At 37.2% G+C, this 17,282-nt stretch overlaps 2 protein-coding genes and 1 long non-coding RNA gene across 5 annotated transcripts; 1 reads left to right on the top strand and 2 right to left on the bottom strand.

Moving 5' to 3' along the window:
* Nucleotides 1–1,760: 1,760 nt before the first annotated feature.
* Nucleotides 1,761–13,157, top strand: LOC122670612. Its single transcript, XR_006334233.1, has 3 exons — nt 1,761–1,942; nt 2,054–2,130; nt 13,072–13,157. It is a non-coding gene; the product is annotated as an uncharacterized LOC122670612 (long non-coding RNA).
* Nucleotides 5,458–14,204, bottom strand: LOC122670611 (transcriptional activator DEMETER-like). 3 transcript variants are annotated; one of them, XM_043867552.1, is made up of 19 exons: nt 13,704–14,204; nt 13,227–13,601; nt 12,550–12,640; nt 11,390–12,458; nt 10,871–11,257; nt 10,692–10,771; nt 10,494–10,578; nt 10,293–10,384; nt 10,148–10,216; nt 9,959–9,995; nt 9,772–9,854; nt 8,859–9,338; nt 8,315–8,351; nt 8,176–8,233; nt 7,764–7,903; nt 7,575–7,640; nt 7,356–7,470; nt 7,228–7,266; nt 5,458–5,907 (listed from the first exon to the last, which is right to left on the bottom strand). In XM_043867552.1, exons 1-19 carry the CDS (start codon nt 14,137–14,139, stop codon nt 5,795–5,797), a joined length of 3,852 nt encoding a protein of 1,283 aa, XP_043723487.1. In that variant the 5' UTR covers nt 14,140–14,204; the 3' UTR covers nt 5,458–5,794. The 3 variants fall into 3 exon arrangements, with proteins under 3 accessions (XP_043723487.1, XP_043723485.1, XP_043723486.1); XM_043867550.1 differs by having other exon boundaries at nt 10,871–12,458; XM_043867551.1 differs by having other exon boundaries at nt 10,871–12,458; nt 13,227–13,568.
* LOC122672390 lies at nt 14,161–16,818 on the bottom strand (the record flags this gene model as incomplete). Its single annotated transcript, XM_043869872.1, has 2 exons — nt 15,947–16,818; nt 14,161–15,716 (listed from the first exon to the last, which is right to left on the bottom strand). Coding segments are annotated over exons 1-2 (2,148 nt in total), but the record flags the coding sequence as incomplete, so codon positions are not given.
* Between the last annotated feature and the right edge of the window lie 464 nt (nt 16,819–17,282).

Below are 17,282 nucleotides of genomic sequence, written 5' to 3'. Positions count from 1 at the left end.
TCACTATTAGGTAGCATTTCCACTAGAATTTTAGAGAATCCCCAACTTCCATTGAAACTTATGTCGTCATCCATATTATGCAACTAAAATTAATTTTGCGATTGTAATTTTCCTAAATTTTAGTCTTTGTTTAGGTTATGAAAAAACTAATTGAATAGAATTGTTTCATATATTATTTTTAATAGCAATCCCTGCAGAGGCATAACATATTTTATCCCAAGCTTCTATGCTTATTTTGTTGGTATGAGAGAGGGCTAAATAACCATTGGTCATTGGATTTTATCGGATATATTTTCCCTTTAATTATGGATTTGGACTTGCAAGAAAGCATATGTACTTTGAGGGTTAGATTAACTTGTCTTTCTTTTTAGATGGATGGTAAAAAAGATTTCGTATCTTTTAGTAATATTAAAACTAAAAGATATACTTGACTTATACATTATTTACTATTTTACAACTAGCAAAAGAAACTCAATAATATTCGAAAGAACCCTTATTATAAGATGAGGATTTAACAAAGTAAAGCTTTTTGATGAAAAATAAAAATAGTTTCTTACGCTTAATATCTTTTGTATAATCAATATTCCAAATTGGCACCAACTGAAATATAGCTTCATAAAATCCAGTCGTGCAAATCGGGAATTAAGAGTTAATTATACTGTCTTCTTAATTTAATTATGACAACCAATAGGAAGGTAGCTTCAACTTAAAAGTATGAAATTTGAATTTTGAGAGCCGAGAATGTGCTTAGGTAATGAGACTTCAATTTGACGTCAATTCTAAATTGAAGGTAAATAGTTAAATTTTAATGAAGCATGAGAAGTTATTTAAGTAGTGGGCTTCGATCAAATATATTATGAAAATATTTGTTGTCGACTATTAAACCTACAGTGATTACAATCTTAACTTACAAGAAAATAACATTGTAATCCTAACTTCGATCTTCTAACAAATGCCTAATCATTTACTCGTTGCCACTGTTGTCTTATCTAAAACATTGTCACTTGTCCGTAAAAGCCTTCTTGAATAGCGGTCATTTGGTTCAATCCCTTCAAAGGTTGCATTTACTATTCTTAGTTAGACAATCTAGTTTGATAAAACAAAAAAATAATTATGTAGACCGCAAATCTAGCGCCTTGTGCTTAATAATGTTATTTGCATGCTTTATATCAAGTTTCAAGCTATAGTTTATGTTGTGTTTCATGATGAGGTATGTAACTCATTTCACTCCCATTTAATATGTACGTAAACAATTTCATTAGCGATTAAAACATTGTCTAATTTCTTTTGCGCTTCAATATTTAAGGATTTAATGAAAAGAAAAAGAAGATTAATGAGCGTACAAACCAAAAAATAAATATTCTAAAATAATTATACCCTCGATCAAAATCACAGTTCCGAAAAAGTACATGGTCAATCAAAATCATAGTTCCGAAAAAGTACATACTACCATTGTGTAACACCACAAGCTAGCACAAATGTTGGTTTCCCATTTTCCTTTGATAGAATGGAAGGGCTTGTTTTGTAATTTGACATGTCATAAAGTGCAAGGGCAATGTACTTTTCTAAGGACATTTTAGTAACTTTAATCACAAATTATATACTTAAAAGAGTAAATACGGGTCTCAATTTTTAAAAATAGAAAAAAATCCATAAAATTTAAAACGAACTAAATAGGAAGAAAGGAGGGAATTTGGAGACCAAGAGGCGGCAAACGAAAGCATTTAAGGGGCCACGGGGAAGAGCTTCAGGTATCTCCTCCCTCTCTCACCGTTTCAATCTTTCGTTTCTCTTTCCAGACGTCACCGAAGCTTTTTTCTCACTGCCTCGTTCTTCATCTAGAGGGAGAAAGTGAGTATCCATGGTTCATTTCTCTGAAGATATGGAAGCAGTCTCTCTGTGTTATCATCATGCTTCTGTTTGTGTTTAATATAGCTGAAAGGTAAACATTCAAATTGCAAATTCTAGGGTTTTGTATCTTCTAAAGTTGAAGATTTGGTTATCCATTTCAAGCTTTATCTGTCTTTGCTTATATCAACTGTTGTTCGTTCAGGGGCGGAAGGTTATCACCGGGGATTGGCTGATGGGGAGAACATCGTTTTCTTAATTTTTTTGATTTCTTTAGTTAAGGTTTGGTTCTTTGCTTAATTTCTTTTGTTTTGTGATTCCTACCGTTGAGTTGTGATTCTTCTTCTGATAATTTGTTGCTTCCACTGAGGAATTTTTTTCCCCTTACTGGCAAAGAAATGATTGATTGAGTCTTGGTATAGAGCCCAAAAACGTTCTTATGATTCCTTTCTGTCTGTTTATCTTGTGTAGACTAAAAAATGATATAGATTGTGTTCCAATTTTAGTGTCTACTTTTAGCTGCTTTAAACTATTGTGCATCGCCCCTGTTTTGTGTGTTATTTAGTTGGTAAAGATAGACTTGTGATTTATATGTGTTTAGGTGCATGATGTAAATTCGTGTTCTTACTCAGTTTGTTGTCAAACTTCTCCTTGCTTGATAAAATTGGATTTGCCAAGTATCTAATTAAAACAGTAACTTTTTATATTTTTAGTTATCACCTTCTTGGAATTTTTATCAGATTTAGTGAAAAAACTGAAAAGAAAATGAATAATAACAATATGAAAATTACAGTTCTCTTACTACAAGTAGTACTTTCTTTTTTTCTTACCTTTAATATATCCAAGTTTTGTGGTAGTCACACAAGAGCTACATATTTGAGTGTGTGTATCTATATTGATTTTAAAAACAATGTGTATGAATCAATACTGAGTATACATGACAAACATTGACATGAATATTGAAAAACATCGTCAAAAAGTATTTTGCACATCGAATGTAAGAACGCATATGTCCTATTTATGGGATTCTGATGGCTTTAGACCACATTTTCCTGTTGTATTAATTTTCTCATGGTTAGTCAAGATTGGGGTTCTCACACTAAACCTTTGACTGTACTTCTACGCACGGATCGTTTAAATTCGGTATCTATAACGTGGAAAAGGTAAAACAAGATTTTTTAGTAACCACCTAGTAGTTAGGGTAAGGCTTATTTGATATGAGTTGGGATCTTATTTTCAATGTTTTTGGATTTTCACTTTAATGTTAAGGTTTCTATTATCATAAAAATTACTTTATGTGAAATTATGGATCGTTGTCTTCAGATTATAGTTGGGTGCAAGTAAAACTTATGGAGGTTGATATGATTGAATTCCTAATTAAATAAAAGAATAATTCTTGTGGATTTGAAGGCTTTTGTTAATATTGTATATGAAATACTCCAAGAATTATGAATATTGTCCATTAAAGCTCTATTGTATTACTAAATATTTATATTCCTCATCGTTTAATTTGTATTACGTACTTTCAGTTTGCATTTCATTTATGCCCAAAACAGATGCAACTTCCAAAATGTTAATATCAGTTTTAACTAAATGCTTGGAAAAGACTTGTCAAGAGCGATGACGAGTGAGCATAACATGAATTTTGTGTTGAATCATTGTTAATATTGTTTGAAGATTTGGATTGACAAATCAAAGAGAAGTATTTGAGTAGTTGAATTGGAGCATAGACTGATATATGTCAGGTTGACAAGCTTTTGAGTCAATTTTGGTAAGTAATACGGTCTAATATATATCTATATGATTATATCTTTTTTTTCCAACCTACCGATATGATACTAAGAGGTAACTGGAGGTTCTATGGGTATAGAGTACTAAACTGGAGGTTTTATTGGTATAGAATACTATTCAAATTATTAGTCGCAAGTAAACTTAGATACAGGATGACAAGAAATGATGGCAGTGAATGCATCATTGTGCTGTTGACAGGCCAAGAGACAATTCTCTTTAGCTTATTTGTAATTTATTTTCTCTTTGTTTTTGCCTCTTGATCGAGTTATTTGATTAAATAAAAAGATATGATCAATAATCCCAAAAAAATTTATTAGTTTTTGATCTTCTGTTTTTATTACAATAAAATATGAAATCATGTTGTCAGCATATACATGGGAATATTTATGGAATTTATAAAGATTTATTACTTTGGATGGATTTGTGTTGTTCAATTTTTGTCTCAATTTTTATTGTATGTTTAGTTTTATATGTAGTTATGGTATTATGAGAAAGCAAAAGGTTATCTGAATGAGTCAACTTGATAATTTTATTAGGGTGGATCACCAATTTTTAGCCCATCTTGATAATCTTATCAGGGTGAATCACCAATTTTTAGCCACATGTCAGAATGATGTAGCAAAAATTGTTTTGTATCAAAGAAGGCAAAAGGTTATTTGAATGAGTCATCTTGATAATTATATTAGGGTGGATCACCAATTTTTTGCCCATCTTGATAATCTTATCAAAGCGAATCACCAATTTTTAACCACTGTCGGAATAATGTAGCAAAAATTGTTTTGTATCAGAAAAGGTCAGTCAAAATGTTTTGGTTCTTCCATAAATGTAGCTAAATAATTTATTTATTTATTGATCATGAGTAATTATAACCTTTTAAGAGTTAAAATATATATTTTCATGTATTACACATGCCAGCAAAGAGTTTCCATCTGTATTCCAAATTTAGATATTTTATTCACCATATCTATCCTACAAATAACCTGATAATGCTCTCGCCAATTCTGTAATCCTTTTTTAAAAGTATAATAATGATTTCAGCTATGATATGTCAAACTTGGACCAGACTAAAGGTAGTTTACTCGGTGTTTGAAATGGGTGGGTTGGCATTCTCATCCAAACTGTTTAGCAGTAGTTTACTTTGTGACTGAAATGTGTGTGTGTGAAAAAAGATGAGAGCTTTAAGGGGTCTCATAAAGATCATTGTCTTTAGGAGAGGAAACAAAGAGGTATGAGGAACCATAATGTCTGTAAAAGTAAAAAAGTCAATTCCATTTAGGTAGATCTTATAGTAGGTTCTTTTGGATGAATGATTATTAACATTGACATCTATGAAATCCATGTCTTTCATGTAGTTGTTATATGAGGTTAGATTTGGTAGACCAAGATTCCTAGTTTGCTTTTATGTAATGGGAGGATTTTGAGAATGGCATTGCAGGGTTGCTTGCTTTGTCTCAAAAAGACTGTTCTATTTAATACTCCCTCTGTCCCAAAAAAGACTCTCCTATTTGCCCAAACCCAGATTTTCAGAATGATGATGTCAATGCATTCACCATGCACTAATTCAGACTCTGTTTTCAACATTATCCCTATTAGTCTGTCACTTTGGCTTATGTAATAGAGGGAAACAATTATGACTAAGTGAATACAATAAATTTGTGGATGATTAGATAAGAGACATTATAGAAAATGGGCAAAACTTCATATCTTGATTCTTAAAATGGACAAACATTTTAGGATAATAAAAAACATCAAACAAGAATGGCCCAATTTCGAGCATGAAACAAAAGAAGCTATTTGATGTACTATGTATACTCCAAATGGAACAAGTTGAAAAATATATTTGATTTTTATTTTTGTTGACATTGGTTGCTTTCAGAAGAATGGCCCGATTTCGAGCATGAAATGAAATAATCATCATAATGTTAATCATGTACAAACTACAAGCCCAATTCTCATGGGATTTTACAAATTTAATTTGATCCTTCAACCTTTTCTTTCCAACTGACTTGCATTCATCGCAGCTGGTATATGCCCTCATGTTAAAGGAGGTGCCATTAGATGTACAGCAATAGGTTGGTCAGCGATCTGCTCTTCAAATGGACAGATCCTAGTTAGGATTTTGTATTGGCTTTATACTCTGCATTTGACCTACTCTTCATTTCATTGTGTCTTTTGCCCTAGCCAACTTGCTTGCTGGAAAGTGCAGCCTGGCCATTAGTGGGCGTGGCGCTCTGGTTTTCTGGTCGAATCCCCTCACACAAACAAACCCTACAAAACAGTCCACAGAAGTTTAAGCAAAGTTGGAATTGTTAGGGAATCAGCATTTCGACATCACTGGGGCAAAACTACAAAATGAGTTAGAAATTTAGAATATTTTATAGATAATTCGTGAGCGTGGGAGTCCTAATGATTAAATAAACCAAGATTTTACCAACAATTGGAAAAGGAGAAAGCCATTCCTACAAGCCTGGAACAGTGATGATACATTAGTTTAGATACCCTATTTTCTGTGTGTTTTGTGTTATTCACAAACTTGTGTGGATGTCCTCTTGCAGCAATTCTAAATTTGTGATTTTATTTTCATGTTAAGTTAGAAACGGTACGAGTCTAATAATGTATTTTTTCATGTGGATGGACAAAGTATAACTTAGCCTCCACTGGGTGTGGTGCATTCTGAGTCATTTTAAAGAAAGAAATAGATTTTATTTAATCTGTAAGGACAAGGTAAAATTTTGTAGCATTAAATTTGACCAATTATGGACTTCTTGCTGAGACTGAACCAAGCTAGGTTCTTACTTAAATCTCCGTGTCATCAATTAATTGGTGTCTTCATGCAAAAGGGAAGGAAATTTTTTTTTTTGTCCAGGTTAAGTTGTGTTGTCTAACGATGGCATGCAGCATCAACCTTTTTCTGTTTGGGTTGGGAATGAGTACTCCATCTTTTTCTTAGCTGATCAATTTTATATTCTGTAATATATTAAATTTCCTATTTTCTGACCATAAATCTTTCATTTCTAATAAGACTTGCATAACTTATTAAGTATTACATGACAAACTCTAGAAATTGTTGCTGAACTATGGAAAGAACTTGAGTTGATAGCTATTTTTTGGTCAACATCGTGCATAAACTTCTAGCTGGATAAGTTATTCTCATATGTCTATGTTCTATTTCATTCATGTTGATGTCGAATTTGGAATGAGGGTATATTACTGTTTCAACTATGTCTATGTTCCTTGCATATATATATATATATATATATATTATATATATATTTCAGGGAGGGGGATGGGGGAGGGGGAGGGGGGTTAATCTGTCTTTCTTTTATCTTAAGATTTGTCAGTCAAGCTTACAACCTTATATGGGTGTTCTGCAATAAATTAAGGAATGATTCCTTGATCCTTCTCAACTTTCCATTGAAATTCATGGATAATAGGAATAAGGAATTCTCCTCGCCTTTCCTGCACCTCTGTGTCTTTTATGGGTGTGTATATGCACATATGGGATGGTTTGCTATAAATTATTGAATCCAGCCAAAAAGCTAAAGATAATTTTAGCAACAAGTGTGCCACTATTGTGCTAATTCATACCTCTCCAGAAGCAGTGTTGAATTCCTTCTGTTGTTAGACCTAGCAGCACAAATGGCATTTTGAATTCAGTTGCCCAGACTTTATTTCACAGATTAGGAAACTAAGGTTTTCTGTTTTAACATTCTTACCTTTAAATATTGTTGGTATGGAGGTACCAAAGTAAACAGTCCGTCTTGGTAGATTCCAAAGCCATGCCCTTGGAACATCAATTGGGTTAACACTAGAATCATGGTCAGCAAATACCTGGAAGGGAATCATATTTCATAATTGCCACCTGATTCAACAACCCAATGTTTCTGACACACTATAATTATCGGTAAGCAGAGATTCAAACTATAAGTTTTTACCTCATTGACTTGAAAATATGTGCCATTGAGTGGAAAGCTACCCCTCATTGCTGTTCGGCATGGTATCTGTTCAATGGAGTGTTGTAAATATCAGTCAGTGTCTAAAAATAGTCTACTGAATTGGATTTTTTTGTCACTGAAAATTATTGTCATGTATTCATGTTTGTATGGCCTATTGGTCTTCCTCACCAAAAGAGTCCCTCGGACTGTTTGGGAATTTGCTTCTCGTATACTGTTGCATGAAAAGCATGTCTTCTCATTGCATTGTTTGCCTGCTTCTTGAGAACCACAACTGCTTTTTGGTGGTTCAATTGATTCTGCAGTTTCACCTGATATTGAAAGTAGGGTATTAAATCATCAAATAAATAAACACATCTCATAATTTGGATCAGATTGTTCATGGCTATTTTGTTAATAGTATTTCTGTAGTTCTGGTAATATGGGCCCCTCATATTACTGCACAACAACAATCAGTCATAAATCACAATTTTAATGCTTTCATCAGTATGCTTTAAAGTTGATTTTGATGATGTATTGTTGGCACATGGGCAACGGGTGGCTGCTTGGCAACCATTTCACACCTTTGATATTATGTGCATACCTGGAGTCCATATAGCGAGGAGGTATGAACATGGATCATCTGGTTCTCGCTTGTCCATCTGTAAAATGTATTTTAGTCAGCAAAGGAAGTTCTATGCGTAAGCAAATAGAGTTTCACATAATAGCGGAGAATAACTGACCCCTTTCAGAAGATGGTGTGAATCAGGTAGCTCGTAACTGAAACCAGGGAGAAAAGGAAGTTAGTATAGATCCTGTAGGATTTGAGTCATCCCTACAGCTTAGTGGGTACCGTATATACTTTTGAAAGCAAATGCCTAGTTAATAATTATTGATATTCAATATCTTAATGATTATAGGTTTGCTTTTAAGTTTAAACAATGGCCAGGGAAATTAGATCATTGATTAGTTGTACTAAGGAGTCAGAGCTCTGTGATACACAAATGGATGATGCATAATGTCTTGTAACTCTGTCTTGGCTTATTCTGGCTAGCCAGAGTCTGTCTGAAACCTTAATTTTAACAAGTACTGTTTTGAAACAAATCCAAATTGATTGGTGGAAGTAGTGCCGCATATGAAATTATGAATTCATTTTAGCTCTACATGTTCAGGGGGGGACCAAATACGGTATTTCTTTTCTTTTTACCAACCAAAAAATGAAAACAAAACAAAGAAAAGATGAAAAAGAAGATTAATATGAATGAGGGGAAGATGTTGCTGACTTACACTTGGTGCTCGGTGCGTAACCTGCTCACATTCTTCAGTTTTGGCACAGGGAGAGAAGCAGTTTCTGGAGTCAAAGCAACTAAAGCCTTAGACATGCTTCCCTCTTGAAGTTCCATACTACACTCTTGCATATAATTTTCTAAGTTCATTGTGAACTCTTCAATGTTAAGTTTGATAGTTGGTATTTCATCAGGATCCTCATCGAAAAAATCTTCCATATCACTTGGTGTTATCTCTGTACATTCAGGCTCTGGTGTTGCAGGGACTTCAACAATAGGTTCACAGTTTTTGTTTTCTTTCCTGTTTTCTGGCGCTGTCACCGTAAGTGGGTTTGCCTCAGCCTCAGGTAGAGCCAGTGGCATTTGGTTGATGCCCATTGTTAGGTTGTTGATACCCAAAGTTGGGTTGTGCTCAGCTGCAACTGGTATAGTTGAACTTACTATACTCTTCTCCTCTGGAGCCGGCAGGGCAAACCTCGCACTGCATCCAAACATATTCATTAGTAGGCTCATTTCTGTAAAGATTGATTTATCCTCATGCACAATTTTGTTTCCCGGTAGATGATTAATTTTGAGATGGAAGACCCAGTCTTCCTGACCTCCATCACTCATGCAGAGAGAAGGCTATGCAAATTCTTGGTTGGCTCATAAGTTCATGAGTCAGTTTGATCAATGATCCTGATCATATGGTCTCCTTCCTTTTTTGAATTAGGGGGTGGGTTTTACTTTACATATTGTATTTTTTGACTTCAAAATACAATCCAAAATGTTAGAACTTCTTGTGAGTGTTTTTGACTTGTACAATCCTGGCCTAGCATATGGTCTGCATAGGGGATTTCTTACTTGTCAGTGATGCTTAATCATCTGGGCTAAGATTTATGCTTAAGAGATGTGGAGAGTGAATGATATAAAACCTTGCAAATGCACTGGCAAAGTGTTTGCACTCTCCTCTCATTGGACATGCATTGCAATTTGGCTTGCTCTTTGTACAGAAAACCTGCATAAAACTCAAAGCATTCCATCTGAATTAGCTTGTGCACATGCTTAATAACAAGTGAGGGAAAGTCTTAATTCAATTCTCTAGTAAATGCAACAATGTACCTTTCCAAATGTAATCATCTGATAATGCAATTCATACCTGTTTTCACAAATTCAATCAGTATTAGTTTTGGTATTACTTTTGTTGCCTTCTTGAATTCATATAAGAAATTCATGCAACTCTAAATGAAAAATTTTTTTTGGATGGACAAAATGAAAATTAAATGTACTGAAGAGGAATTCTTGAATTACAGTGTCCGTTGATCTAGTGTGCAGAGCCTTGGCCAGAGATATTTCTGAATTGACTCCAGCATTGGGTACCTGTATAATTTGAGGGTTAGCATTTTCACGTTAGGGAAAAGTTGGTATTGTTGTTTGGTTGGCATGCCATACTTACATTTCTAGAAGATGCAATTGAAGTGACTCAGGCAGTGGTTGTAGTGGCACCCATCCCAGCCTTACAGCTATGCGTCCGACATTTGTGTCGACCTTGTTGAGAAAACAAATTGTTGAAACCATACCAAAGTAGAATATTGTGTAAGTTTGGCTTTATCCTATGCATTTTATAACTAATCATTCACTTATTGTCTAGACTTACTGGAAAAGCAAGATGATGAAGTGTCAGAAGCCGTACACACTCCACACTTTTCAGACCCAAACCCCTTATGCTCAGCAGGAACTCCCTACAAGCAAAAGAACATTTGAATAAACAATGGACTGCTGAAATGACAGATTGGGATGTGTGCGAACCTATGTTTGCATGGAGGTGGTTTACAAATTTACATCGAGGGCTTACTTTGTTTGGTCAGGTGGAACATCCCTTAACCATTCAAGATCAAGGCCTTCATGTTCTCTAACCAGTCGGTTGAGAAAATCCTGCAGAAATAATGAGAGTACTCAGCCTTCTTGAGGCCCTTTTTATCGCAGCCAACTGCCAAATTTGAAGGATAGGAAGATGGAATGACATTTGCATACCTTGATTCTCTCGGCAAGCATGTTGTTCATTCCACGTTCTTTGATGGCATTAGCAATCTCATTAACATCTGCACATCTCACTGCTTCCCAGTCCAGTGAGTCCATTGTATTGCTACTTCTTTCTCTTTTCCCAACATTTGCATAAGCTTGCTTTCTTAAACCATCCCAATCAACTTCCTTCTTTTTCCCTGCCTCTATCTTTTTTGCTTTCAAATTCTTTGAGGTGCCAGTAACTGAGTTGTAAACTTGTTCTTTGAAGTTTGATTGAATCACCTTATTCTCTATGGATTTTTCTTGATCTGCTAAACATCCCCTTTCCACATCTAAAACATCTGAAACTACTGTGAAACTTGATACCTGGTTCATTCCACTCTTTTGCCTTTCAACTAATGTATGATCAAGGTTTCTAGGTTCACCAAGCATAGTGTTTTTGGACTGTAATGCCTCTGTCATATCTCTTTGTTGATGGCTGAATGATTTTGGATTCCTCTCACTATAAGTTTCTGGTTGCAAGCTATACAATGTCTGTGTCTGGTTCTTGTTTAAAGATCCATACAGACCAGCTGGTTGTTCTGCTTGAGCACTTGATGGTACCTTCTGACGTGTAGTTTTACCTACAGTCTCTGGCACTACTGTATTTTGTTTTCTACTGAAATTGGCATGTGTTGTCTCGGTGATTTTGGAAGCAAGTGAAGGCAGGGGAGATTTGCTTTCTTCTCCTAGCATATCTGGGCACTTGACTTCCAGTATTCCCGAGTCTTGGGTCACCTTCAAACTGTATGTACTGGACTTGATGATAGGAACTTGTGTTTGGGACGGGTATGAACTGGATGGGTAGATGTGTGCAGATATATCTTTTAAGCAGTCTATCCCGAACATGCTTGATCTATGATTGTCCGAGTCCATACCTTTTAATTGGTTCTGCTCGCCCTTGGTGCCTAGGTTAAATAAAGAAGTCCCACTTCCACAGTTGTAAATCTCCTGGAACCTTGTGCTTCCTTCCATCTGTAGTAGCTCCGTAAAAGTGCAATCATCAAAGCAATCTGATGATGGTTTAGATGGACTGTGTGTTAGTAGATCTTCAGCTTCTGAGTTGGAGTCTGAGCATGATCCATTCCTTTCAGTGATCTGGAAAGTAGATGCCTCTGTAGAGTTTTGAGATGAAAGTGCATCTTCAAGTGCTCTTCTATCATCTTCTGCAAAATTTGCCCCTCCAATGTTTGTGGTCATGCTATCTGTTCTTTTTCGCAGCAAATCATGGGACATCTCTAGACTGCTCCTGCAAACAGGTGACTGCTTGCCTCGTGAATTGTCAGTTGAGCTTCCATCTCCCATATTGCTCCCAAAGGATTCATTGCTATTATCCACTTCTCGTTCTTCAATATGTCCAGCTTCATGGAACGTCATAGAGCTTTGATCACAGACAGGCTGACTTGGCATTGTTTCATGCCAGTTGATGGTGTCTACCATTTCTAGAATGCACACATCTGACTCTTCAAGTGATGTGTTTAATCCTTCTTTACAGCATGCTCTCTCATTGCTCTTTGACTGAAGTGGAAATCTTGCAGCAAGGGACATGAAGGCAGAGCTGCAAAGGAAAGGAAAGGAATAAGTATTGTCAATGGTCTTTAATTTGATGATAATCTATTCTGGGATATAAGTTGGCAATGGATGTTTACCTGGAAAGATGATCAGATACATTCTGAGTAAGAAAGACCCCAACTACTGAGTCCACAACTGATCCTTTCCATTGGGAGAAGCGTCTATCACCTATGCAAAACAGAATTTTCTTGTTAAAGATAGAAATCTACCCAAGAACATGAATGTGCAATATACATAAGTGTGGTATCTATGTTGTGGGAATAGACCATTCAAATTGTCAGAACCATTTAGACTGTTGCCCATGGGATGAGCCAAAAATAATTATTTGAATGAGATTTGCTGGATTCAACATTCTAACACCAAAATTTGGAAGCATTCCAAATGCCTGTTTTTAAAATGTTTTCTAGTAATGTATAACGTATTTCCCTTATTTTTATTGTTTTAATGTGAGACACTCAGTCTTAATATCATTTTTTTCATGTAGTGCGTTACTTATCTTCCCCCATTGCTTACGTATTGATTTGATTGTTATTAATTGCTATAGTGCAAGTCATCACTAGGAAGATAATCCAACTCTTATCTTTTATTTGCTGGCTCAGGCAAAAAGGATCGTAGCCTGACATGTTCATCATATGGTTCAATCACAAATGTCTGGGGGAAATTACCAATTAGATGCAAGAAATATGCAGCATGGTCAGCATTTGCATGTACTAGGAATTTGAGCTAGAGGATGCGAATAAGCTTTATTTTGTACCTTGGACAAGATGCATGCGGGCAATGAATGAGTCTGCCCGTCCGCGGAATACTCTCCTTTCTTCTTCCCACCATTTCTCCTTGTCCTTGTCGTTGGCCATTTGGTCCATCCCTTCGCTGGCTTCCTTTCCCATCAGAAGCCTCCAAACTCTATTTGTCTCTGGGTCGAGGTCTACTTTGGGCCGTGGCTTCCGTTTTCTTGCAGGATCAAACAATCCCTCATAAGGAACCATTGTGGTGTTGCCATTGTAAGGAACCAATGCGTTTTGCTCTGGGCATGGGATTCTGTTGGTTTCTCCATTGATGTCTAGATGCTTCAATTTCAGAACAATTTCATCTATGGCTACCATGTATGGCTGTGGAATTCCTGACTTACCTGCAGTAAATGCCTCATTGAAGTTCATAGTACTGACAAAAAATGAGTAAATTTTTTTTTGGAGAATGTGAAGGCTCCAGTGGATAGTGCCTAGGGAAGTACCTCTTGATGTGGCTGAGTGCTGGTGTTGATCATATGTAGCAGTCTTGTTCTCTTGGAGATGCATTTGGTTGACGGTGCAGTAAACTGAATTGACTGGTGGAGTTGCTTTTCCTTTCCTCTTTTTCTTTCCGTAGTTCTCTGCAACAAGGGTTTCGAGACAAGCTTGTGGTCTCTGAACAATTTCAGTTCCTTGCCTATCACCTGATGTTGGTGCTGTTTCCTGAGGGGTTGATTGCAATTGGGTACTCTGTGGAATTGCAGTTAAGGAGGCCAAGTCCCGGACCCGTGTAGATCCCTTGGATATCTTCTTTGTTATCCTTTCGGTGTGACCAAAGTTGAGCATAAACCCAGAACTTTGCAGTTCAGCAAAGATTGTCGTGCTGAGTAAAAGTGGATCTGTACTATGTTTTTGGACTGGGCAATGCTCTGTCACCATAGAGTGCTCATACACATCTCGTCCAGATTTACTGATTCCATTCTTTGGTCCCTTTGTCCCAAGCATATCGTCTGCTGCTCCGTGGTAACTCTGCAATTCTTGTCCCCAACCGTTTCTGTTTGCCGCTATAGAAGATGAACTGCTAGGAGTGGTGGTATATTGAGCCTTCTCAGTCCTCCTTTTCTTGCACATTTCTGGAATACTTACGCCAGGATTGTTTCTCTGGTAACCACTCCCTTGATATATCTCCTGGTAAGCCTGCAAAGAATTGTGTTGGACTCCCCTCATATTCATGGTCTGTGCATCTGTCTTATCAATTGTATGAGAGTATTCTCTTTTTGATCCCCTTGCTTGTTCGTTCTCAACAAATGGTACATGGAGATTGCTATTGGGATCATTTTGACATTTTGACAGAGATTGCGAGCCACACTGCAATAATGATTGTCCAGATTTTTCGTTGTTGTCAAGGGTAGTTCTTGTTTGGAAGACCATGCGACTGATTCCCTCTGCTTGAGCATGCTGTTGGATGAGAGGATCACTGTTTTTGCCATTGCTTAGGCTAGAACGTGGTTTCTCCATTTCATTTCTGTTATTTGGGAGGCAATTTGAGCTTTCTATTGGTGGGTCTCTCTTTGTGGATTGTGGAGCTGGGGCTGTTGTTTCAGGCAAGGAATTGTAGTCTTTGATCACCTGGTTCGAGGAACAGTTACAGTCATATTCAATCCCGGCTGAGGTGTTTTCTACCATCACTTCAATGCCTTGGCCAAGCAGCACAGTTGATTTGCTTCCAGAGCCACCATCAACTGTTTTGCTTAGGTTCTGGACCTGAGATTCTGAATTCATATTAAATATCCACCTTGAAGAAGAGCTTTCGACACTGTTGAGCAGAAACCCCTCCTGATTATTGAGTGATTTGTAGGGGTGTTCATCTCTTCCTTGGTCTTCCAAGTCAAAATTCAGCACCCGCTTGCATGATTTCGCGGTCAAACTGGGTGATTGTTCAATTGACTCCCCTACAGCTTCTGCTGGTGGAGTTTCTGAGGTTTTGAGGTTTTTCTTCCTCACATACTTCCTCTTCCCTGTTGGATTCTGATTGTCACCTGCCCTCTTTGGAGCTGCTGCCTTTGGAGTCCTTTTGGGTTTGCCTTCTACAACGACTTTGGGCCTGTGCTTCTTCCTTCTAGGCTTTTGCTGTGGTGTCTTGTTCAGATCAATGCCATTGTTGTCGTCTGCCATTTCAAGGTTGTGGTTTTCCTTTAATGTGGTTGAAGCGGCAACAGAAGATGTGCCCTCCAGGGGATGTGAGAGTTCACTTTGAACCTCAACAACCTCCTCATTCATGCAAGACAAGGGTTTCCTGTTGGGAGTAACAAAAACCTCCTGCTTATCCTGTTCCTTATACGATCTTTCACCTACAGATGAATCTGTTCTTTCAGTAGGCTGGTTCTGAATTATCTGCTCCTTATCTGGTGTTACTGGTGCAAATGGTATGGACATAGCCCCGTTCGAGACACAGTCAGCCATTGTGTTGGGCAGTGAATTAAGATCGTAACTGTGATGATGAACTGGAAATCCATCTGTAAGTCATTCTATCACCTTCAGTATCATTTTGATATTATCCAAGATACCATCAAATTAAATAAAAATCCCAAAATTTGATTTTTATTAACTGATTACATTTTCACTTTGGATCAACAGGGATTTAAACGGACAAACTAAACAGGTTTTCATAATAAATTAGTACAAAAATAAAAAAGAAACAAGCATTAGCAGTAATAAGAGGAGAAAGAGCTTTGTGTTAACTCACTCAGAGGCTGAGATTGGCAGTTGCTCATATTCCAGAATTCGCAGTTGAGGGAGCGATCTTGGTTGGCAAGCAACATACCTGCTGAATCGGGTTGATTCTGGTTATAATTGTTTGCAGAATACATGACTGGGAAGAAAGGATTATTCCCTTGCAGATTGGCACTGGAAGAAGCCACAGAAGCTCCACTCGTCCAAGCCAAGAGTTCCATTAAATTAATGTTTTTTCGCCCAGCCGTAACGTTCCTCATAGCCTCAGTATGGGAGGAGTCCACAAGTGAACCAGAGACTCTACTACTTCCGGCTAAGTTCATGGGCGATTCCCAATTACTAAGCCTCCTGTTCAGAGCGAGAGACGCCATGGAATCAACGCATGCAGCTGCCCCATTTGCAGGAGTCTCTTGACAGAACCCAGCAGGGAATCCCATTGATTCTAGCCAATTCGTCCTGCCTATCTGACTCCCTTGCCTCTCTGCCGGGATCGGTTGCAATCTCGTCGGAATTTGCGCCGCCGGTGTCACTGGCTTCCAGGATCCCTGAATCTGGATATCTTTCCTTCTCTCGTCAGGAATTGAAAGACCTCTACCGAAGTCCATCTCCAGACTCCGGTGGTTCTTCACAAGACCTGCCTTTTTTTCACTTCCTGGATGCAATGATATAGTGAAGTCAAAATCTCTGATTTCCTCCAAGCTAGAATTGCATGCAAATTGACGATTTTCTTATATCCCCTTCTTCGCCAAACCCCATTGTGCAAACTTCCCTGTAAAACCTTCCATCGCCATTTGCAGTTACTGCCCCAAAACTTGCAGACAAAAACCAGAGTATACTCACGCCAAAATCTCAGATGCTCAAGAACAGGGGTGAAAAGAAGAAGAGGAAAAACAGTTCTGAGAAGGAGAACAGAAAAAAAAACTGGAAAAGAAGAAATGAAATCTCCCCTTAATCAGAAAACAGAGATTCCTAAGAACTGATGAAAAGCCGGAAACTGATGCAAAATCACTCGCCGGAAAACTAACAGATCTCTCTCTCTCTCTGAAGATACAGGCAAAAAGTCTATATACTTGTTTTGCTGGCTAAAAGGAGAAATGAGCCAGAATAAAAAGAATGGATTAACTGAATTGGCAAAAAATTTAAGAGCTCTTAAATTTTTGGTAAATCTGGTGTGTTCATACAGGAATTGAAGAGATGCACATCACCAACCACCAAAATCTCACAAAATCTTTGCTGTAATCTCCAAGGACGATACCATCACCTCTAACCTTTGGCAACAACATAAATATGTTTTAAAAGCTTTCCCATAACAAAGAACCACCGATCTCGCGGATTGACTTTACCGCCGG

This window comes from Telopea speciosissima, chromosome 8 (assembly GCF_018873765.1).
Source record: "Telopea speciosissima isolate NSW1024214 ecotype Mountain lineage chromosome 8, Tspe_v1, whole genome shotgun sequence".
In the NCBI taxonomy this organism is placed as follows: Eukaryota; Viridiplantae; Streptophyta; class Magnoliopsida; order Proteales; family Proteaceae; genus Telopea; species Telopea speciosissima.
This window is presented reverse-complemented; position numbering and strand designations above follow the sequence as displayed.